This window comes from Carassius gibelio, chromosome B18 (genome assembly GCF_023724105.1).
Source record: "Carassius gibelio isolate Cgi1373 ecotype wild population from Czech Republic chromosome B18, carGib1.2-hapl.c, whole genome shotgun sequence".
NCBI lineage: Eukaryota > Metazoa > Chordata > Actinopteri > Cypriniformes > Cyprinidae > Carassius > Carassius gibelio.
The window spans coordinates 13,024,269-13,044,742 of record NC_068413.1 but is presented as its reverse complement, the minus strand read 5'-3'; the positions used below and the strand labels follow the sequence as shown (position 1 = coordinate 13,044,742).

General features: G+C 35.7%; 2 protein-coding genes across 7 annotated transcripts in view; one reads left to right on the top strand and one right to left on the bottom strand.

The window, feature by feature from the left end:
• The window catches only part of LOC127977209 (homeobox protein aristaless-like 4), a 539,817-nt gene that overhangs the window by 319,786 nt on the left and 199,557 nt on the right, over positions 1-20,474 (top strand). The window lies entirely within an intron of this gene.
• Positions 1-20,474, bottom strand: part of LOC127977202 (pleckstrin homology domain-containing family A member 7) — a 94,925-nt gene that overhangs the window by 69,112 nt on the left and 5,339 nt on the right. Inside the window, exon 1 of one of the 5 annotated variants that reach the window (XM_052581927.1) lies at positions 4,032-4,524. The exons of the other annotated variants lie outside the window; for them this stretch is intronic. Coding sequence (XP_052437887.1) covers positions 4,032-4,105 — 74 coding nt within the window. The 5' untranslated portion in view covers positions 4,106-4,524. Of the gene's footprint in view, positions 1-4,031; positions 4,525-20,474 lie in introns of those variants that run through there. 5 annotated transcript variants of the gene reach the window in all.

Sequence of the window (20,474 nt, the reverse complement as noted above, 5' to 3'; positions counted from 1 at the left end):
TATAGGCTAACTTTATAATGAGAGCACTATTGTAAAAATTGAGAATTGTTAGGGTTTCCCCGTTTGTATCTGCAAGGCATTTGTTACAGATTTCACGATGTCAAAGAATTAGTCGCGATTAAATCGCATCCAACAATAAAAGTTGTTTACATTATTTGTGTGTACTGTGTGTGTATAATTGTTATCTATGATACACACACGTGTATACATTTAAGAAAAAATATGTTTATATTATGTTTATGTATTAAATATATTTATATATATATATATATATATATATATATATATATATAATATAAATTATACGAATATAAATATATAAATGTAAATACATTTAAATATTTTCAAAATATATACTGTATATATATATATATATATATACTTAGAAATAAAGTATCCTAATAAAGTATTTTTTATGTAATTTTGCTCTTTGAATAAATGTATATGTTTTTTATACTTTGATACTACTGGACAAAACTCAAGACAAATATAGAGCATGGTTCAGTGCATCTATCATCCAGTCAGTTCTCAATAGGCACATCTCAAACATCAAACACTCTTTTAGTCCTACCTTGCATAGTGGTTCAGTCCCAAGCAGCACTGGAAACAGTTGCTTAGCATTTTTACCCCTTAGCGGATTCAAGACATGCAATATCCCTTGCTGTTCCATCTACTGTCCTCACATAGAAATAAAAATGTTCCATTCCACTGGCTGGATGTCCACTCATCACAGAGAAAGAGACACGAATGAGTCGGAGGCTCTCACAAATCACTTATCCACACATCTGGATCATCCCTCTGATCTTTGATCCTCTCAATCTTTTGACAGCACTAGATAAATCACGGAGCCGCGTCAGAGGCAGGATCCAGCTCAGATGAGCATGGGACTTTTTTTAGCCCTCTTTTGGGGTCTCAGCATGGCTTCTCTGGGACCCATGCTGAAATGTGATTGGTTCGTGCCGAGTCTAGAGAAGCAGATGCGCTCCGAGTGCAAAATCTTTTTTTGTAAATGGCACAGATAATTACAAAAAAGACAGTGCTGTTAGTTTTGTCTCCGATTCAAGATCTTTTCATGAAGAGCTGCATTGATAATCGGCTCTGATATTACACTGCATATAGAAGAGGCCTCTGAGTACTGCATGATGAAAATCACAGAGCAATCTAGTACACTTAAAAGACTGACCGATTGATTATAATGAACGTGTTAGTGTGGTGTGAGATGAGGAACTAATGAAACTGTCAATCAATTAAGATGTACAGGTAAGTTATATAAATGAGGTCAGGCGATGAACCAGACTTGAATCCAGACAATCTTCTCTTTCAAACTCACCTGCTGTGTGGGCCAATCCAGTCACTGCAATACACAATAATCACGACGGCTGCATTCATCCGTACATGCAAGGATATATGCACATTACAAATATTACAAGAGTAGCTTTACAAGTGCATCACACACTCCCTCACATATAGAAAAATAAATTTGTAAAGAGATATATTACAATTATTGCAAAATCTTATATTGTGGCACCTTGAAGGGATTTCTTTTGTGATAATGAGGAGTTGTAATTGTCCTGTTTATTATATTGATACTTACCAAAACAATAAATGTAAATGTTTGTGAAATATTAGTAACACTATACAATAAGGTACCGTTAGCTAAGGCATTACTAACTATTTATTCATCTTTTCTCACTTTAATAAAAATACAACAATTTTAGGTATTGGGTAGGACAAGTAGAATATGGTCCTGCAGGATTTTTAAGTGCTAATAAATAGCCAATATGCTAGTAATATGCAAGCTGATATGCAACTAGTTAATAGTAAGAATTGGTCCCTATACTAAAGTGTTACCAATACAACCGTTCATTATTAGTTCATTTTAGCTCAAGTCCATGAAATAATATTAACAGTTACAACTTCTGGTTTTATAATGTATTAGTAAAGGTTAACATTAAAATTAGCAAAGAATAAAAAATGCTTTAGAACAATTTTTCATTGTTAGTTTATGTTAATTAATGTGGTTAACTAAAGTTAAGCATTACTAAATATTGGGGATAATATTGAGTCACAATTATTTTATTATTTGGGTCGGGGGAGGGGTGGGGGTTCCACAGATCATGGAGATTAATAGACATGAAATGGGAAAAAAAATTGCTTGCATGGAAAAATGAGCAGTTAAATAGTTCAGCTTCAGTTATGCTAATTTAACTACCACAGATTTCTGCAATTAACCAATCAGAATCAATTATTCCATTTAATAATTAATAGCAACAACAGATAATTGTTGTTTTTCACATTACAAAGTTTTATCTGCTTAAGCCCAACTAACCTTACCAAAAACCAACTAACTAAAATCAAACAACCAAAAGTAAATTAAACACACAGTGGCTAAATAAGTGTTCATGGTCAATTCTGGCCTTGTACTGACAGTGGAACCATATGCCTTATGTATAATCCAGATGATTCAATAACTACACAACATCAACAAGGTTGACTGAGGGTCCACCTTCCATTGTTGAAGTTAGGCTCAATTCAAAAATGGAATTTTAAATTGCAAGTTGAAGGAAAAACCATGCAATAAAAACTTTATTCCAAGTCCATCCAAATCAATTCATTCTCCAAACTGCTAGTTCAAGGATGCTTGAGCCTAAAGCCTAGAAACGCCACTTAACAGAGCAGATCATTATGATATTGATTTTATGAGATTATAAACATAATAGAAACCAAACACCATAATGGATAGTGAGTGTACAGTATGTAGCACTAGCATATTGTTATTCTATTGTTAACTGAGCTAAGTTGCCATTTAGATAAGTCTCAGTTTACTATATCTCTGCGATTTCAAGCTAGCTTTTGAACAGCAAGCATGCATTACAATGTTTTTTATTCAAGTCTATTGAGTAAAACCATTCAACCAAACGTCACTTTTACCAAGCAGACAAAATCAAATAGACAGTAAAATGTCACATTTTATTGTAGAACAACAGATGATGCAATCCTTAATGAAACATCATCTTCAAACTTGTAGTACTACAAGAGATTGGATGAACTGTTACTCAACATCAATATAAGTTACACTTTCAGCAAAGTATTATCAGATGAATCGAAAGCAGTTCACTCTCATATGATGGTTAAACAGATGCTAGAGAAGTAGGCCAGCTTAATTGGAGTCAGAACCCAAATGTAGTTTTTCCAGTAAATAGAGAGGGAAAGTGAAAGGCAAACACATGGGCAGTTATTACAATAATGGGTTTGGTATAATTACCTCAGTGCAGGAATAAACATAAAACAGACTATAATAAAGCAACCCCTGCCGTGCCTCTGAAAACACACTAAAATACAAACAAACTCTAAACTAGCAGTAGTATTTCCACTGAATCATGAGAAATGCATCTGAGCCAAGGGCCTGCAATGAGTAAATAGTGAAAGAACAATCTCTATCCATTCTGAGCTATTAGGAAACACTAATTTATGAGGAAAGTAAACACGCAGAAGTATTTGGCTTCAAGATAGGAATGCTGCCACTGGTATTCAAGAAATACAAAACCTTCAGTCAGGAGGACAATGAAATATAAAGACATGCCGTCTGTCTTTGAAGCACACTCTACAACTTCAAACAGAGATAGAAGGAAACTAAAGAAACAGCGAGTGAAGTATTTATGACATGTTTTCATGCATCACATCTTCCCTTCCACAGAACTTGCTCGACTTGCCAGTTCAGCAGAACCTGTTGGAATTCCTCAATGTCTTGACATAAATAAAGTAGTTAATTCAATCTCATCTCGACGTAATCCCTGCCACAGACGCATGTGGTTTAGATTTAATCTAGTATTATCCAACGAAACCTGCCAAACGGTTTCAGCATCAACTGTCAGGCAGATCCATCCTGAAATGACCCTTCGGAAGCATTCTGTGGACATTCCCCATTACAAAATGCCAAATCTGTAAACGGTGTTTCCAAAATCCTAGCTTCGCCTACTTTATCGTTAACCTCTATTGTGATCTAAAATAAAACAGGAAGGCCAACCCACCTGTAGGGCACATGGTAAAAGGGGTGAGCGGGATGAGGTTGGTAATGGCTGGAATATCCTGACTGGCTCCACATGTTTGATCCAAACAGCTCCAAGTGTCAAACTTCCAACTGAATGACTGACACTTACTGAAAGTCCACTTCTGCTTCCATTTGAATAGATTCAGATAGGAAAACACTGCAGGAAAGGCAACGAATCAGTCGAAGTAAAAGGAAAGAGTCCCCAGAAGAGCCCTAACGGAATAGTTCCAGAATCTCAATCTCATCCGTTTCTCGAGAGAGCAGCAGAGATGTTTGAGATCTCCATGGCCGTCAAAATGCAGAACAGGTAAAACCAGCACGTTTCGCCGTTGAAGCGGGCAAAGGCGTAAGCATCGTGATTTTGCTGTCTGTGTGGAGTCTCCTATCTCCGACGCTCCTGTTTCCTCACCGGCTCACACAGTCACCAGCCTGTGCGAACAAACACACACACATGCACACACAAATACACACCAGTCTTCTGCTCTGACGTAGCGCTGCACACACTCACAGGGAGGAGGGAGAGAGGAAGGGAGGGGTGAAGAGAGTGAACCTACTCTGAATCTCTGCCTGCCTCTGTCATAGGCAGGATGTGCAGTGTTGTTGGGAGGAGAGATAGACTGAGCACAGGAAGGGAAATATATCTTATGAATGAGACCAAATATTCAGAGAATGATCTGGAAATGTCATTAGTCAGCGAATAAATAAATTGTAAAGGTGTTCTTGAAGTCTACTTTAGAGCTAAATCCCAGCATTCCAGTCTGAAACTGAAATTGTGGCCTTCACAGTCAGTATGAGGGGCTGTTCACTTTCCGTTTCACTACACTGCTTTTCCTTTTTTTTTTTTTTTTGTAAATGCAAACAAATATTGCAATTTTTTATCAAAATAACATAAATCCGTCTTCTGACAATGTGACAGACATTATGCAGAATTTCTCCAATCATTTAGTCAGCTTAAACCCCAAACTTTCACACAACTGCCTCCATCCAATCATTAACTGATAGACAGAACCAAGTTTCCCCTACAATCTTTTTTTTTTTTAATCTATTGTTCTCAGATTTATTTCATTTTAAAAATCCTTCACTACCTCCTTTACATTGAGACTTAAAAGGTTTTAATTATAGGAAAAGAAAAGTAACAGTTAATGAAGTGTGAGGGGCACTTCAATCTTTATGAGCTCCAAGCTGGCAGCAGAAAATGTTCTCACTGGCCTTCACTGGAGTTGAATGTGAATTTAAGTGAATTATGTGAAAGCTAAAACTTAAGCGCCTCAAAGCAGTGATTAAAATAGGAGAAGATAAGTAATACATCTGTCTTAGCCAAAGATATGATTTGTTTTTAGTTGGAGTCAGCACAAAGAAAGCATTCAAATAACTGCTCCATGTATTAATTCCTGCTTAGTCAATTTTTTTTTTTAGTTGTCTTAAAGTCATCATGAAATGAAAATTCACCCTATCCATTCAAATGCATATTATAGATTGTATTGAGAAGGATTTACAATTACACTTTTTTGACTTTGTAATGTTGAATTAAAACGTCATAACTTTCAGTAAACTCACAAAAAATATGAAAACCCTGTCCCTTAACCTTATACAAATACAAATGTTTTGGTAGAATATCTAAAATGCTGTTTTTTATTACAATGAAAAACAGAAAATAATTCTGGTATAACCTAGTATTACACTAGGTTTAACACGATCAATGATGGGACACAAAAAAAAGAAGAAAAAAAAACAGTGTTAAACTTTCTTATTTTTTATAAACAGAACCAGATTTGAGATATATGGATATTATGAAAGATCACTTCACTAGATGACTAAATGTTCTTCTTCCAAATAAATCAATAGATTTTGAAACAACATATAGGTGATGACAGAATTTTCATAATGAGGTACCCTTTATGGTAACGAGGGTCATTGTTAAAAAAAAATGTAAATAGAAATTAAGCAAAACAAAGGTGTATTTGAAATAACCTTCTTTAAAGAGAAGAGATCACCCTCTTCTCCATGCATGTGCAATTACATGGAAATCCCAGCTTGGGGCATTGAAGGGCTGACAGAGCTTTATTTAAATCAGTGAGTAAGAGTTAGAGTAATGAGCTACATTAAATAAGACACAAAGGTTAAGCTGGCTATCCAGTGACTGGCACAATTACATCTCCTCGATCTCTAATGCTGACCAGAGCTGAATATCAGCAAACTACACTGTGGTACAGCAAGTATGCAGTGCCACATGATTCAATATATTATGATGCATCATATAATATCCCAATATAATCATAACTGAACCTGCACCACAGTCACGGTCACAGATTTTCCGTAAAGCTGTGCTCATGTTAATCACAGACGTGACATCACTCTTGTCATGAGATTTGAATGTGTGGTCTGGTCTAAGTTATCTGCCAAAGGGAAGTGTGTGATTATTGACGTACATACATCTTATCGGCAGCACACAGCAGTCTGCAGCTCATAAAGTCATCAAAGTCAAGGGTACATCTTCCCTGATGTGTAAGGCTTTGCCCTATAAATCTTCCCACCATCCTCTCTCTCTGTGTGTGTCAACACAGAAACCCAAGCTCACAGAGTTATGACCTTGTGTAGACTATTCTGGTACACTGAACGAGTTCAGACTTGCAGGAGATTATTAAAGGCATGCAAGGCAAGTTGATTTATATAGCACATTTCATACACAAAGGTAATTCAAAGTGCTTTACATAAAAGAAAGTAAAATAATCATTTAAAAAAATATCACAACAATAAAAACAAGGAATTTAAAAACTTTTAAAATGATTTAAAAGTTAAAGTGTTAGTTCACCCCAAAATGAAAATTCTGTCATTAATGACTCACCCTCATGTCATTCCAAACCCGTAAGACTTTCGTTTGTCTTCATAGCTCCCCCCGTCTTCCACAATTTTATATTAGAGTATTACAGTGCATATGCACGCTTTCCCCTCAGCGTAAATGATTATTACGCAGATTACTGTCATGCGCGCTTTCCCCACAAACGTAAACAATGCTGATCATGTCCAATTCATTCTTGGGTACTGTCCAAAATGGTGGAAGACGAAATTTGGGGAGAAGAATGTTTGGGTAAATCATGTTATTGTTGTTTTCTTTGCACAAAAAAAGTTTTTGAAAAGTCAGTGAAGTTGAGCCACTGATCTCACAAAATTGATTGTTTACTGATGTATTTGCTAAGTTTTTGGACCTGGGAACATTTCAGTTAAATTGCTGTCTATGGAGGGTCAGATAGCTATCAGATTTCCTTAAAAAATATCTTAATTTGTGTTCCAAAGATGAACGAAGGTCTTACGGGTTTGGAACGACATGAGGGTGAGTAATTAATGACATAAATTTCTAGGGCTGGATCAGACTATTCAATTATTCAAATATTTGTTCGGTGGGTCGGCATTCGATTTGAAATTCGAAAGATTTGAATAATCTTTTTTTTTTTTTTTACACCTGGCATCCCCCACGAAACGATGGTAATACGCACTAATATAACCGCTTTTTTTTTACTGTCAGGCCGAATGGTTCAGTTGTATTTCCACGTAAGCCTGGTACGGAGCGGCACGATTATAAACGGTTCTCTGCCCGGAGTGACGTCACCACTCTGTTGCGCGCGCAATTTGATCAAACAGCCTTTGAAGTAAAAAGCTAAGATACATTCAATAAAAAATAAAAAAAATGTCTGAGACAGTTTGGACTGTGGAGGGAACATTTGCGCTTATTGATATTATACCTGTCATTGCCTTCTATTTATTTTATATTTCACGTCAAGAGTTTTCTTTCTGCTATTGAATGAAGTAAATATCAGATAAAAAAGGAGTCCCAAAAACAGAAATATGTCATCATCCATATTGCTGTTTATTTTACACCTTCATTACCAAGGCAGACACATTTGTATTGCATCAAAAGAGCTCAGTTATAAGCACCACAGTGGAAAATGAAACCATGCTGACTGGCCCAGATCGGCACGGAATGGAACAGTTAAGCAAAGGGAACCATTCGGCCCAATAGTAGAAAGGGGCTTGTGAATCACCCCTGAATGAACATCAGGAGCATCATGATTCAGTTCCTCTGGAAGAGAAGACAAAAATGCAGAAGACCTCAGCTGTGTGGGAGGACTTTCATTTAAGTGAGGACAAGACAGATTAAAAGACTATTGAAGGCAGTTTGCCAGATGTATAATTTTACACTGGTAAGTAGTACGTCTATAGTATATTGTTGGTGTAAAAAAATTAGCTGCTTTTATCCGCCATGTTAATTTTTCACATGCTAAAAACATGCACTTAATTTGCTTGGAAAATACTTGCGAATGCGGCAGACATAAAGAAAAAAAAAAACACTTACAATAGCCCAGCCTAATAATAATTTGTCTATGGTAAAAGGTGCGCTGTTTCTGGCTTGAGCAGTTCTGTACTTTATTAAAAGTTTATTCATTCTGAACGTGTCACGTGTCCATATTGCACCAAAATGTGACACTGCACTCCCTTAGCTTACACACACAGAGTTTCCTGCCTTTATTACAGAGAAGAACATGTTCAGCTCCTCCCTTCAAAGCTTTGAATATTCTGTGTTTATTACTATCGAAGCTTTGCACTGAACGCTCTATTCAGATTCTAATGTTTTTATTTATTTATATACTTGTACTAGTTTTCACATAATGTGTAAACATTTTACTAGTTAGACTTTTTCCAAAGACTTTTTCCAAACTATAATTCCTGACTAAATATATAATCAAGTGAAATATTCTGTAGTTTCAATAACAATATACAATACTATACCATTCAAAAGCTTGATGTAAATAATATAAATGTAACAAATAAATAACTGTAACAAATGTAACAAACAATGCTGTTCTTTCAATTTATCCCCCCTAAATAACTGGAAAAAATATTCTCAGCTCTTTTCAACATGAATAATAATAATAATAATGATGATAATAGTAATAATAAATGTTTTTTGTAGAAAATAGGATTGTTAAAAGGATTTCTGAAGGATTGTGTGACTGTAATGATGCAAAAAATTCATTATGAAAGTCAGCTTTGATTGTTCATAATAAACTATTTAACTGCACTCCCAAGTGAATATTAAAATTATGTTGTGGGATAATTAAATATATTCTAAATAAGCTACAAACATAAAATAGATATAGATTTATTTTGTCCTCACATTGTTTCTTGTAACTATTAACTCTCAGTGACACACAGCTGACTGAGAGGCTCATTATTGCATGTCTTCTCAGGTGTAAATCACAATAATATTCATGATAGTTGACGCCTACTCGCATATGACTTTTACCAACAAAAAGTGTCTTAGAACATTTAAATCAATATAATGTTTTCTTTAAGTGAGTAAACAAGATGATTTTCACATAATTTTGAAAGAAAAATTCTAGGCTACAAGCTCCAGTTCTCAAAATGTGTTTTATTACCTTATTCAAGTGTTTTAACATTTTTAGTTTTTCACTAACCATGCATAACATTTTATTTTTCTCATAAACACAATCATGTACATACATGCTACTCACATATTATTATAGCCCAGTTTGTGCTGATTACAGAGATATTAGACTTTAGCCATTTATATGTGTATAAAAAACTGAAAAAAAGCACAAATATCAGGGCATGACAAAACTTCTCCAGGCCCCAAAAATACCTTTAGACTCCAGAGGGTTAACTTCCATTACCTCCTTTAACAAACACTCACTGACCTAGTTAAATAAAAGACTTGACATGCCAATGTAATGGAGGCTCCAGTCAAAACATCAAAGGTTCAATTCTAAGCCAAATTTGGATGCACTAAGTAAAAGTTTTCACAGACCGGTCAAATCCTTATTTCACAGGCCATGGACTTCACTGAAAAGCTGAAACTGGGATAATATGTGGGGAAGATTTTCTTTCAGTGTGTGAACAAGCCACATTTCTTCAGGTCACACTTTGGAAAGAAAACAGACATCTGATTCCTATTTGATTCCCAAACACAAGAGAGTAAACAACCTTTTAAAATAATTTATTAGAAGCAGTGCTAAACAATAAGGACTGCTCAATAACCCAGGGCTAGCATGAAATACGCTCTTGACCGAATTGTAGTTGATGTAAACAGATGAGGAAAAAAATCATGGAGATTAAACTTGAACTCTGTGTTGACTCTTGCGTTGAGATGGGAAACTCAAGTTTTTGGTTTCAGAACAGCTGAACCGAGCTGGTTCATTTCACTCGGAGTAGGTTGATTCTGAGTTTAACGCATGCACCACGACTATGAAAAGTCATGAACAATGGAGCTCCGATATTAAGATTCACCATGACAACAGCTCCCACTAAAAAGGTGAACGCATACAAAAAAAGAAAAATCATTTTGAAAAAAAACAAACATATTTTGCTAATTAACTGCAGGTTAGGTTCGGGGCAAAAATCTATTTAAATTGAATTTATACAGCGAAGACTGCTGAATCACTGAATTTCTGTACCTGAACGCCACTGTTAGGCCTGTACCTAAAGATGCTTTCGATTTTATCTTCATTCTGTGGTATTTATTGTATCTATGATATTGCTTGGTCGGTCGGTCGGTCAGGCCCATGAAAATTTTGGCAGGGCAGGAAAAAATGTTAAAAATTCCCAGCATTGAGCCCTGGGAAGTGACTTTAATTTTTGGGCATGATCTATGTGAACAAGCTAAATGGTGTTTTCACATCTTCAATTACATAAACATTGAAAGCCCTCTAATTACCTTTTCATGATTTCAAAGAGCTTTGTCTGAGGTGAAAACTGAATGAACTCAATTTAACAGTTTTGCATACTATAACAATTCACAAAATCTCTTACAAACACCATAAATGGACCTTGACAGTGGTCTGTAAACAAAACCTATGAGAGTTGACAAATACGTAACATTAACATTTATTAGTCAGACCTGAATGTTAATTTTGAAGGAAAATCATTGGGTTGTCAAGTGACCCTGACCTTGACATTGTAACTAATATACCTTCATTTTTTTTTTCGCTGCTGCTGATGTTATAAAATCAAGTATTTTGCTGTAGTTTCAGTACGTTGCCCTATTATCTGGATCAGTATAACCACGGCAGGATTTAATGATTCAGAAACAACGAAAAAGCCTGGGTGCTATCAAAGAGACTTCAAACAGAAATCATTATGAATAATTCAAAATGCAGAAAGAACAAACCCCATTTTAGGTTCAATATTCTTCCAGTAGTTTGGTCTTCTTACACAACCTCCCTGTACATGTGCAGATAATACATCCCATGACTTTATTAATGTGCAGTATTTCTACGCTTTACACAACACTGCTTTCTCAAATCAAATGTGATCACAATCCAAAAAAAAACCTTTAACTAAACATGACAGATTTGATTTCCTCTGGATTCATATGCAGTGTTACATCACTGCAAACACCGAGATCCAGCAGGCCTCATTCTGTCCTTATTAACGACTTAAATTAGTATCTCGGATGGAAATAAACAAAAAAGCCAGAGCATTAATGCTGCATAGCATTATATCTTTAAAAAAGTCTTATAGAGATTTGCAAATAGGACAACAAAATTAGTAAGATCTTTGGCCTCATATTACTTGACATTCTAGAAATTATGTACAGATTTTTCTACTTTTGACAGAGGCTGCATATCTTCCACAACATTCAAAGCCAAGAGCCTCTTCACTTCTCAGGGTTCAAGCAGCTTGGCAGACCAAGAGAAACTTAATTTTTTTGTTTCCTTGTCTTGCCTGCGCTCTCGTCCACCACATTCTTTCTGCGGCTCCCTCTTAGTGTTAGCATGACACCAGTCCGGAGGTTTCTTCAAGTTACTCATGCTACTTTTATATGTAGAGAGTTTTCTCTGTATATTGAGCGTATGTCCATCTCGTAAAAAGTAGAATCTGTCTCTGCAGTCATCTTGACCATTGAAATCCAGCGACAGGAAACAGACATACTATTTTATCTATTTTATTACTGTTTTTTTTCTCTGGTGCTGGAATGTCTTGCAGTGTTTTAAATTCTTTAAATTTTAAATGCTAAAATTACCTTATGTTGTGTATTTGATGTGATTGACATTATTGTTGTTCCTCTGTGCCCCGCCTTTCTGAAACGCATTGATTTTTACAAAGCTCATCATTCTGAAAAGCGAGGTGTGCTCTGATTGGCCAGCTGTCCAGTGTGTTGTGATTGGCCAGTTACCTCAAGCATGTGAGGCAAATGTTACGCCCCTCATCATAGTGTGACGCCGTCTCTCGGCACGACGAGACAAAACCAATAAAACCAATTACAAACGAGGTATTTGTTGCATCCAGTGGGGACATAATTATTGATTATAATGACTTATATTGTCTTTTTAAGCATTGCGCTGTGTATTGTGCCGCATAAAAATAAAACCATGTCTGATTTTGTGATCTGAAAAATGACAAAAAAACAAGAGCTACTCTACACTGCTCAAAACTTGCAATTAAATCATCAGTGGCAAATTCTCTAAATATAAAAAACTTACTTCCAGACTGTGAGTCAGAAGCACCAGACTTTTGGAACTTCCTCACTTTGTAGAAACAGCCTTTGAGCACAGACCCATTGTAAGATACTCTGCAGGGTCAGATTATGCAAATCTTCCCACACTGTGAGGTAGAGATGTGGGGGCGTGTTTGAATGAGCTGTTTTGGGGGTTTGGAGAAGTCTTTAACTTTTTATAAAGAATATTTCTTTGGATTTGAGACTTTGCAACTTTACAGATCTTCTTTATGCACAAAGAGCTTGTAACACTCCAAAGAGAAAGGAAAAATTTTAAACGCACTATATGACCCCTTTAAAAAAAGAAAATAACACCCCACAATTTCAGATTAAAATGCCTTTTTGTGACATGCATTATTGAAACTGTAACAGGTAAATTATTTCCAAAAAGTTGATAGCAATGCATTATATTATTATGTTACAGCAACAAGTAATGTATTACTGTAACTGTGTTACTTTTGTAATGTGTTACTTCCAGCACTGCCTGTCACATATTGATTTGATCGCAGTTTGCCAATTCAAACTTGTTCAAAACGCTGTTTTTATGTGTTATTAATGTAAGCACAAGCAGTTTGTCTTAAGTGAATACAAACAGGCGGGATTGTTTTAAATTATGTTTACTTGAATTCTCGTTAGATACTAAAAAGCTAAAAAAAAATTCTGTACTTAATTTGTGTTTTTATTATTTTATATTTTTTATATTACTAATATATTTATTCAATTGACTGCATTTCCTTTACGGGAATGATTATAATATAAATTGCATTTTTCTTTTTTTAATTCTTAATGATTCTTTAGTTATTGACATCTTTTTACATTATTTTTACATACTACTACTACAACTACTGAAATTTTGGAACTGTAAGAATCATTTTATAATCTAATGCATGCTGATTTTTCTCAAATAACATTGCATTTAGGCTAACAATGTTATTCAGTTGTAATATCCAAACAAAACAAGACATCTACCTGTGTCCAGTCAGCTCTCTTAATAACATTTATTGGACATTGTCCAATCCTGTTTTGCCTCCTGTAAACAGAATCAGCAGGCTCCAGCAAACTTCTCTAGCACAAAGAAGACTTTAAAAAAATTTACTGACTGCAATACTATAGGTTTAAATGATAAACATGAGTGCCAAGCTGCATCTCATCTCCTAAAAGGATCAGAACAGTGTTGCAAACAAGTACCTGTCTATCCCCAAGATGACCCTATCCGTCTTCGGCCATGCAAACTTCTGTCTGACCAGCACTGTCTCATGACCAGAGTCCCCTTCACAACCACAGCAGTTCCCCATTCTCGACCCTGTCTCTATCCACGTTATCTCCAGTCGATGCCTGTCTAAGTGTGCCAGGACAGGACACACGATCTGATGCTGCACTAAGATGCCAGTGCTAATGTTTGCAGTGAGGACACTGAGGGTTCAGGAAGCCAACGCCTCCTGTTTTCACAAAGCATGCCTTTAACTATAGCCTCATCTGCCTCTCAATTTCTCCTTTGTCCCGCCACCTCCGGCTAGTGCTCTGTCCTGCAGAACCCACACCACAGCCCACAGCCACTGATAGCCATCACAAGCAAATATGACAGAGAACACAGTTCCATATGAATGATGCATGCTGTGAGACAAAGACAAACATCGAAACTCGAGTGCCTAAAAAGTTATTTATATCACATTTACTTTGACCTTGAAAAGAGATCAAAAGGAATTGTTTGATTTAGATTTTTTCTCTCACTGGCTTTCATAATGCACTGCCAAAAGAGAGCGTTTTTCAATTCGGAAGTCACCATCTGTGGTCTAGAAGATAGAGACTCTAAGTAAAAGAGAGCAGGATCCTGTGGTGCGGTTTGTGAACCTGATAATCCAGAGAAGGTGACCTGCTAGATGGAGGTGGAGTGCCCTCTACCAGCATCAGATATGGGACAAGGTTGAAAAGATGAAAAAAAAATCTTCTAATCAGACCCTCTCTCTTTCTTTTTGTTGGCCACTTTAATGGACCTGCTTTGCACAGCTATGATAGCAGCAAAGAAATTACAATGCAATCTGACATCGCAATAAGGGGCAATTCTGACAGTATCTTCAAATCACAAACAAGCTCACGATACATATTTAGCAGAGTAGAATTATTTCTCTGCTTGAAAAAAAAAAAAACAGATTTCTCTGCAATACTATCTTTTTGTGGCATGGAAGTTTATTTTTGGGGGGATGTCTAGCATTGTTATCTGCAGTCTAAGGTTTTTATAAAGGTAACACATTAGTATTGACAAATTCTCACTATTAACTAGTTGCTAATTGCATGCATACTAGCATAACAGTTTATCGATTTTCCAACTCATTTAAAAGGTCACATACTTGATCTTATTTTTTGCACTGGAATAACACCTTTTAATTGTAGTTCACGTGACCTGTCCATATCTGATCATAAAGCTGTGTCTTTCAGTGCTGAATTAACTGTATCCAAAATTGCTCAAAGTTATTACTGTCACATTTCGCAATATTAAGAATATTGATTTGTCTGTTTTTTCCAAACGAAGTTGATAACTTGTTGAATACTGATGGATAACTTAGCCTGGATGAGTTTACTTCTAACTACAACAATGCAGTTGCAGAATGTTTTAGATTTGTTGCACCTGTTAGAACTTGGACTGTCTCATTTGCTAATACTGCTCCATGAGTTACGCCAGTTAAAAGCAAAGGGGCATCAACTTGAGCGTTTATATGTGAGATCTGGTTTAATTGTACACAAGGAAATGTATGATCACCATATTAGAGACTACAAAGAAGCCCTTTCTACAACTAAAACAAATTACTATGCCAATTTGATTAACTCTGGTGGTGGGAATACAAAAATACTGTTCTCTGCAATGAATAATATTTTGAGACCACAAGATGTTTTTTCATTACATTCACATTCTAATAGTATATGTGATACTTTTATGACTTATTTAAGTGATAAAATTGAAACTGTTCCTAAAACTTCAACTCAACAATAATGGGGCACGTGTTTCATTCTTCTCTTTTCAGGATGTTTCCACTTTTAAACTGCTTTTTCTAGTTTTTATTTGCCTATGGCTAATGAAATAGTGGAATGTGTCCAAAAATCTGAATCTACTACCTGTCAGTTAGACCCTATATTTAGGAAACCTGGTGCAGATCATAATGAACCAGAAAACATTTGACCCATTTCTAATTTAGCTTTTCTTTCTAAATTACTAGGAAAAAATTGTTGCTCAGCAGGTACATGCACAGTTAATGGAGAATAACTTGTTTGAGCAATTTTAGTCTGCCTATCGTTCATATTACAGTGACAGCATTTATTAAAGTCACAAATGATTTGTTAATGGCTGCAGATTCTTTTATCAATATTCATTCTTCTCTATTCAACTGCAGCTTTTGACACTATCTCACATACTATTTTGTTGAGAGGTTGATTTCTATTGGAATCACTGGTATCCCCATTGAGTGGTTTAAATCCTATTTATCTTGTCGGACTCATTTCATTCAGATTAAAAATAATAATAATAATTCAATCGCTGATATCTCAGATAACCAGTGGTGTGCCTCAAGGCCCAGATATGGGCCCACTTCTGTTCATTATTTATTTATTGCCTCTAGGATTTTCTGTAAATGTATTGTAAACTTTCACTGTTACACAGATGACACACAGCTATATATGTGTTCGAAGCCTAATTCAGTATTAACATCTTCGTCCCTGTTGCTTTCTCTTTCTGAGTTTAAGTCATGGTTTATATGTAATTTTCTCAAAGTTAACGATGAGAAGACTGAAATCTAATTAGTAGGTACTAAATAAAATCTGCAGAACTGTGGAAGTTTTACACTTACTATCTACAATTCTGTTATTTCTCCTTCTTCTCGGGTTAAGAGTCTGGGTTAGTGGTGGGCGGTATCACCAAAAATTACGATCACAGTATTTTTCTAAATCATACCAGTTTCACAATATATGACAGTATTTTTTCATGCATGACCGGGTGTAAACCACATTTTCTACTGATTAAGAGAGGAAAAAGGCTACTGCAGTAGATTGACTTAGAATGCCCTATTTTATACTGTCATGATGAGGGAATATTGCAGAAATATATTAAATAAATAGTGATGAAACAGGGCCCATTAATACATGTTAACCAGGAATCACTTTCATTTATAATCATGAAATCGTCTGATAAAATCAACATGCATGTACAGTAGATGCATGATGATCGGCTATGCGGTGGTTTTGGCCATGTGACTTTTCTGTCTCATACAGTGCACTGCATGCGTCTGAGTAACAAAACAAAAACAACAACAAACAAAAAGTGCATAATATTAACAGACGAACTATGCTCATATTTATAATTCCAAACATTCAGTAAGCAACAGGTGCTTGGAAACGCAGTTTTTTTTACTTATTTATTGACGAGTCAGTATATATATTATATGGGAAAAAGCCGCTAAAAGCACCTGAGGGTTGCTAAATCTAGTGCTGAAGTCGCGCTCGTGTATGTGAGGTGCGGGAGCTGATAGCAGCAGGCGGTGGATATTGTGGACGAGTTCTTCTATGTCATCACGTTCTACTAGTTCTACAGCTTCAGTTTCTGAACTTTCACGCTTAACACAAACAGCCGTGTCCTTGACACAGTGCAACAGTGAAAAGAGACCCCTCTCAGACGTTCCGAACATTATTAAAATGACACCGGTATTGTGGTATTTAAAAAAAATAAAAACACTGGTATTCCGTATGAACCGGTATACCGCCCATGCAGCTGTCTGGGTGTCATCCTTGATGAGGCACATGTAAATAACATTATCGGTCAGCATATTACTGTTTGCAAAATCTAAATCATTTCCTATACCATCTCTTTCTGCTAATGATACTGCTGTTCTTGTGTATGCATTAGTTACGTCTTGAATTGATTACCTCAATAATCTTCTCAGTAGTGTTTCACAGAAACTTGTTCATAAACTTCAGATGGTTCAGAATTCTGCGGCTTGGATCATTAGACAAACACATTGAACGTTGAATGAGCATATTACTCCAGTTTTAAGGCACCTTCATTGGCTTCAAATTACATATCGAATAAAATGTACGATTTAGCAATCCTGTGAATCACTAAACTAATATTTAGTTGTATGACCACAGTTTTTTAAAACTGCTTGACATCTGTGTGGCATGGAGTCAACCAACTTGTGGCACCTCTCAGCTGTTATTCCACTCCATGATTCTTTAAAAACATTCCACAATTCATTCACATTTCTTGGTTTTGCTTCAGAAACAGCATTTTTGATATCACCCCACAAGTTCTCAATTGGATTAAGGTCTGGAGATTGGGCTGGCCACTCCATAACATTAATTTTGTTGGTTTGGAACCAAGACTTTGCCCGTTTACTAGTGTGTTTTGGGTCATTGTCTTGTTGAAACAACCATTTCAAGGGCATGTCCTCTTCAGCATAGGGCAACATGACCTCTTCAAGTATTTTAACATATGCAAACTGATCCATGATCCCTGGTATGCGATAAATAGGCCCAACACCATAGTAGGAGAAACATGCCCATATCATGATGCTTGCACCTCCATGCTTCACTGTCTTCACTGTGTACTGTGGCTTGAATTCAGAGTTTGGGGGTCGTCTCACAAACTGCCTGTGGCCCTTGGACCCAAAAAGAACAATTTTACTCTCATCAGTCCACAAAATGTTCCTCCATTTCTCTTTAGGCCAGTTGATGTGTTCTTTGGCAAATTGTAACCTCTTCTGCACATGCCTTTTTTTTAACAGAGGGACTTTGCGGGGGATTCTTGAAAATAGATTAGCTTCACACAGACGTCTTCTAACTGTCACAGTACTTACAGGTAACTCCAGACTGTCTTTGATCATCCTGGAGGTGATCATTGGCTGAGCCTTTGCCATTCTGGTTATTCTTCTATCCATTTTGATGGTAGTCTTCCGTTTTCTTCCACGTCTCTCTGGTTTTGCTCTCCATTTTAAGGCATTGGAGATCATTTTAGCTGAACAGCCTATCATTTTTTGCACCTCTTTATAGGTTTTCCCCTCTCTAATCAACTTTTTAATCAAAGTACGCTGTTCTTCTGAACAATGTCTTGAACGACCCATTTTCCTCAGCTTTCAAATGCATGTTCAACAAGTGTTGGCTTCATCCTTAAATAGGGGCCACCTGATTCACACCTGTTTCTTCACAAAATTGATGACCTCAGTGATTGAATGCCACACTGCTATTTTTTTGAACACACCCCTTTCAACTAATTCAACTAATTGCCCAATTGCACAGCCTTAAGAGCGTGCATATCATGAATGCTGGGTCTCATTTGTTTTCTGAGAATCTACTGAACCTACTGGTAACTTGTTTGCCACGTAGCAATAAAAAAATATACAAAAAACCTTGATTATTCTGGTTAGTCACATTGTACTGCTATTATTTTGAACAATACTGTATATCTGAGTGCACTTCTTCATGTGTATTCACCTACCCGATCTCTCAGGTAGAGAGGGTACCATCTGTGCGTTTGACTACCATGGGAAGTAGAGCCTTCAGTCTTCCTCAGGACAAACGTAATAGTTTTAGTCTCTACATTTTTTAATCACGTCTCAGAACTCATTTTATTTAGATTAGCCTATCCTGAGTGATTTGGTTATGTTATTCGGTATTGCTTTTTCTCTGTATTATTGTTTATTGTGATGTATTGTTTTTTTCTTTCTGTTAATTATATATTTTTTTTAATTGAAAGGTGTCCTTGAGTTTCTTGAAAAGCGCTCATAAATAAAATTTATTAGTAGTAGTAGTAGTAGTAGTACATACAAAGCACATATTCCGCATGACTATATTCTACATCCCTAATCCTACCCATTACCTAAACTAAACAACTACATTACAAACAATTAATAATTAGCAAAGGGTTTATTGAGGCAAATGTCATAGTTAATTGTTTGTTAATAGCAAGAACTAAACCTTAAAATAAAGTGTGATCCTAATAAATTTGAACCAATATCTACTTTTCAAATATGTAATAAATATAAACAATTGCGTTATAGTCATAAATTAATGAATGAACATCATCAATATGTAATCAAGTATGTTTGAGGACTTTTTATTTTAACCCAGATTTCCACTTTTCCCCTGCAGTCTAAAGTTCAGATGCCTAATGAATATAAATGGTAAAGTTACATTTTCAACAGCAATACAGGATCCTTCAGAAGTGCTTCCAATAAGAAACATGTCTTCTTATTAGCAGTGTTGAGAATGGTGTGCTTCTTAATATTTTACTAAAAAAAACGTGACACGTTTTTAAGGATTCTTCCAAAAAAAAAAAAAAAAGTTCAACAGAACAGATTTTATTTTAAATTTAAATCTTGGTTCCACTTGGTTCCGTAATGCACTTATTGTGTACATTTATTATTTTACATTGTACTTATATTTAAAAAAAAAAAATACCTGCATGTAATTACATCTGTAATTAATTTCTGTAATGACATTTAGAATTACACTGCTGATCCATCCCAAACACCTTAAAATCACCCTTAAACATACCCATACCACCAAACCTGTCCCTAACCTTACCCGTATCCAACCTCAATAGCAGCAAAAAGTGTTTTGCAATACAATATGGACACAGTAAGTACATAGAACATAGTTTTGATGACATAGTAGTTAAAGCCACCTAATATAAGTTAAGTTACCAAAATATTTAGTAAAAATGACTTTACTGTCACTGTTGATAAATGTAATGTGTTCTTGCTTAATAAAAGTATTCACTTCTTTAAAGAATGTAAATGATAGTATAGATAGTCTGGGGATCAGAAAGCCTATATTTTGTTTGCACACTGAGAAAACGTATATTTACCAAAGAACATGTATTGTCTTGTATTCATCCTCAGTATTTCTGTCTGTATGGCCTCAGTGATC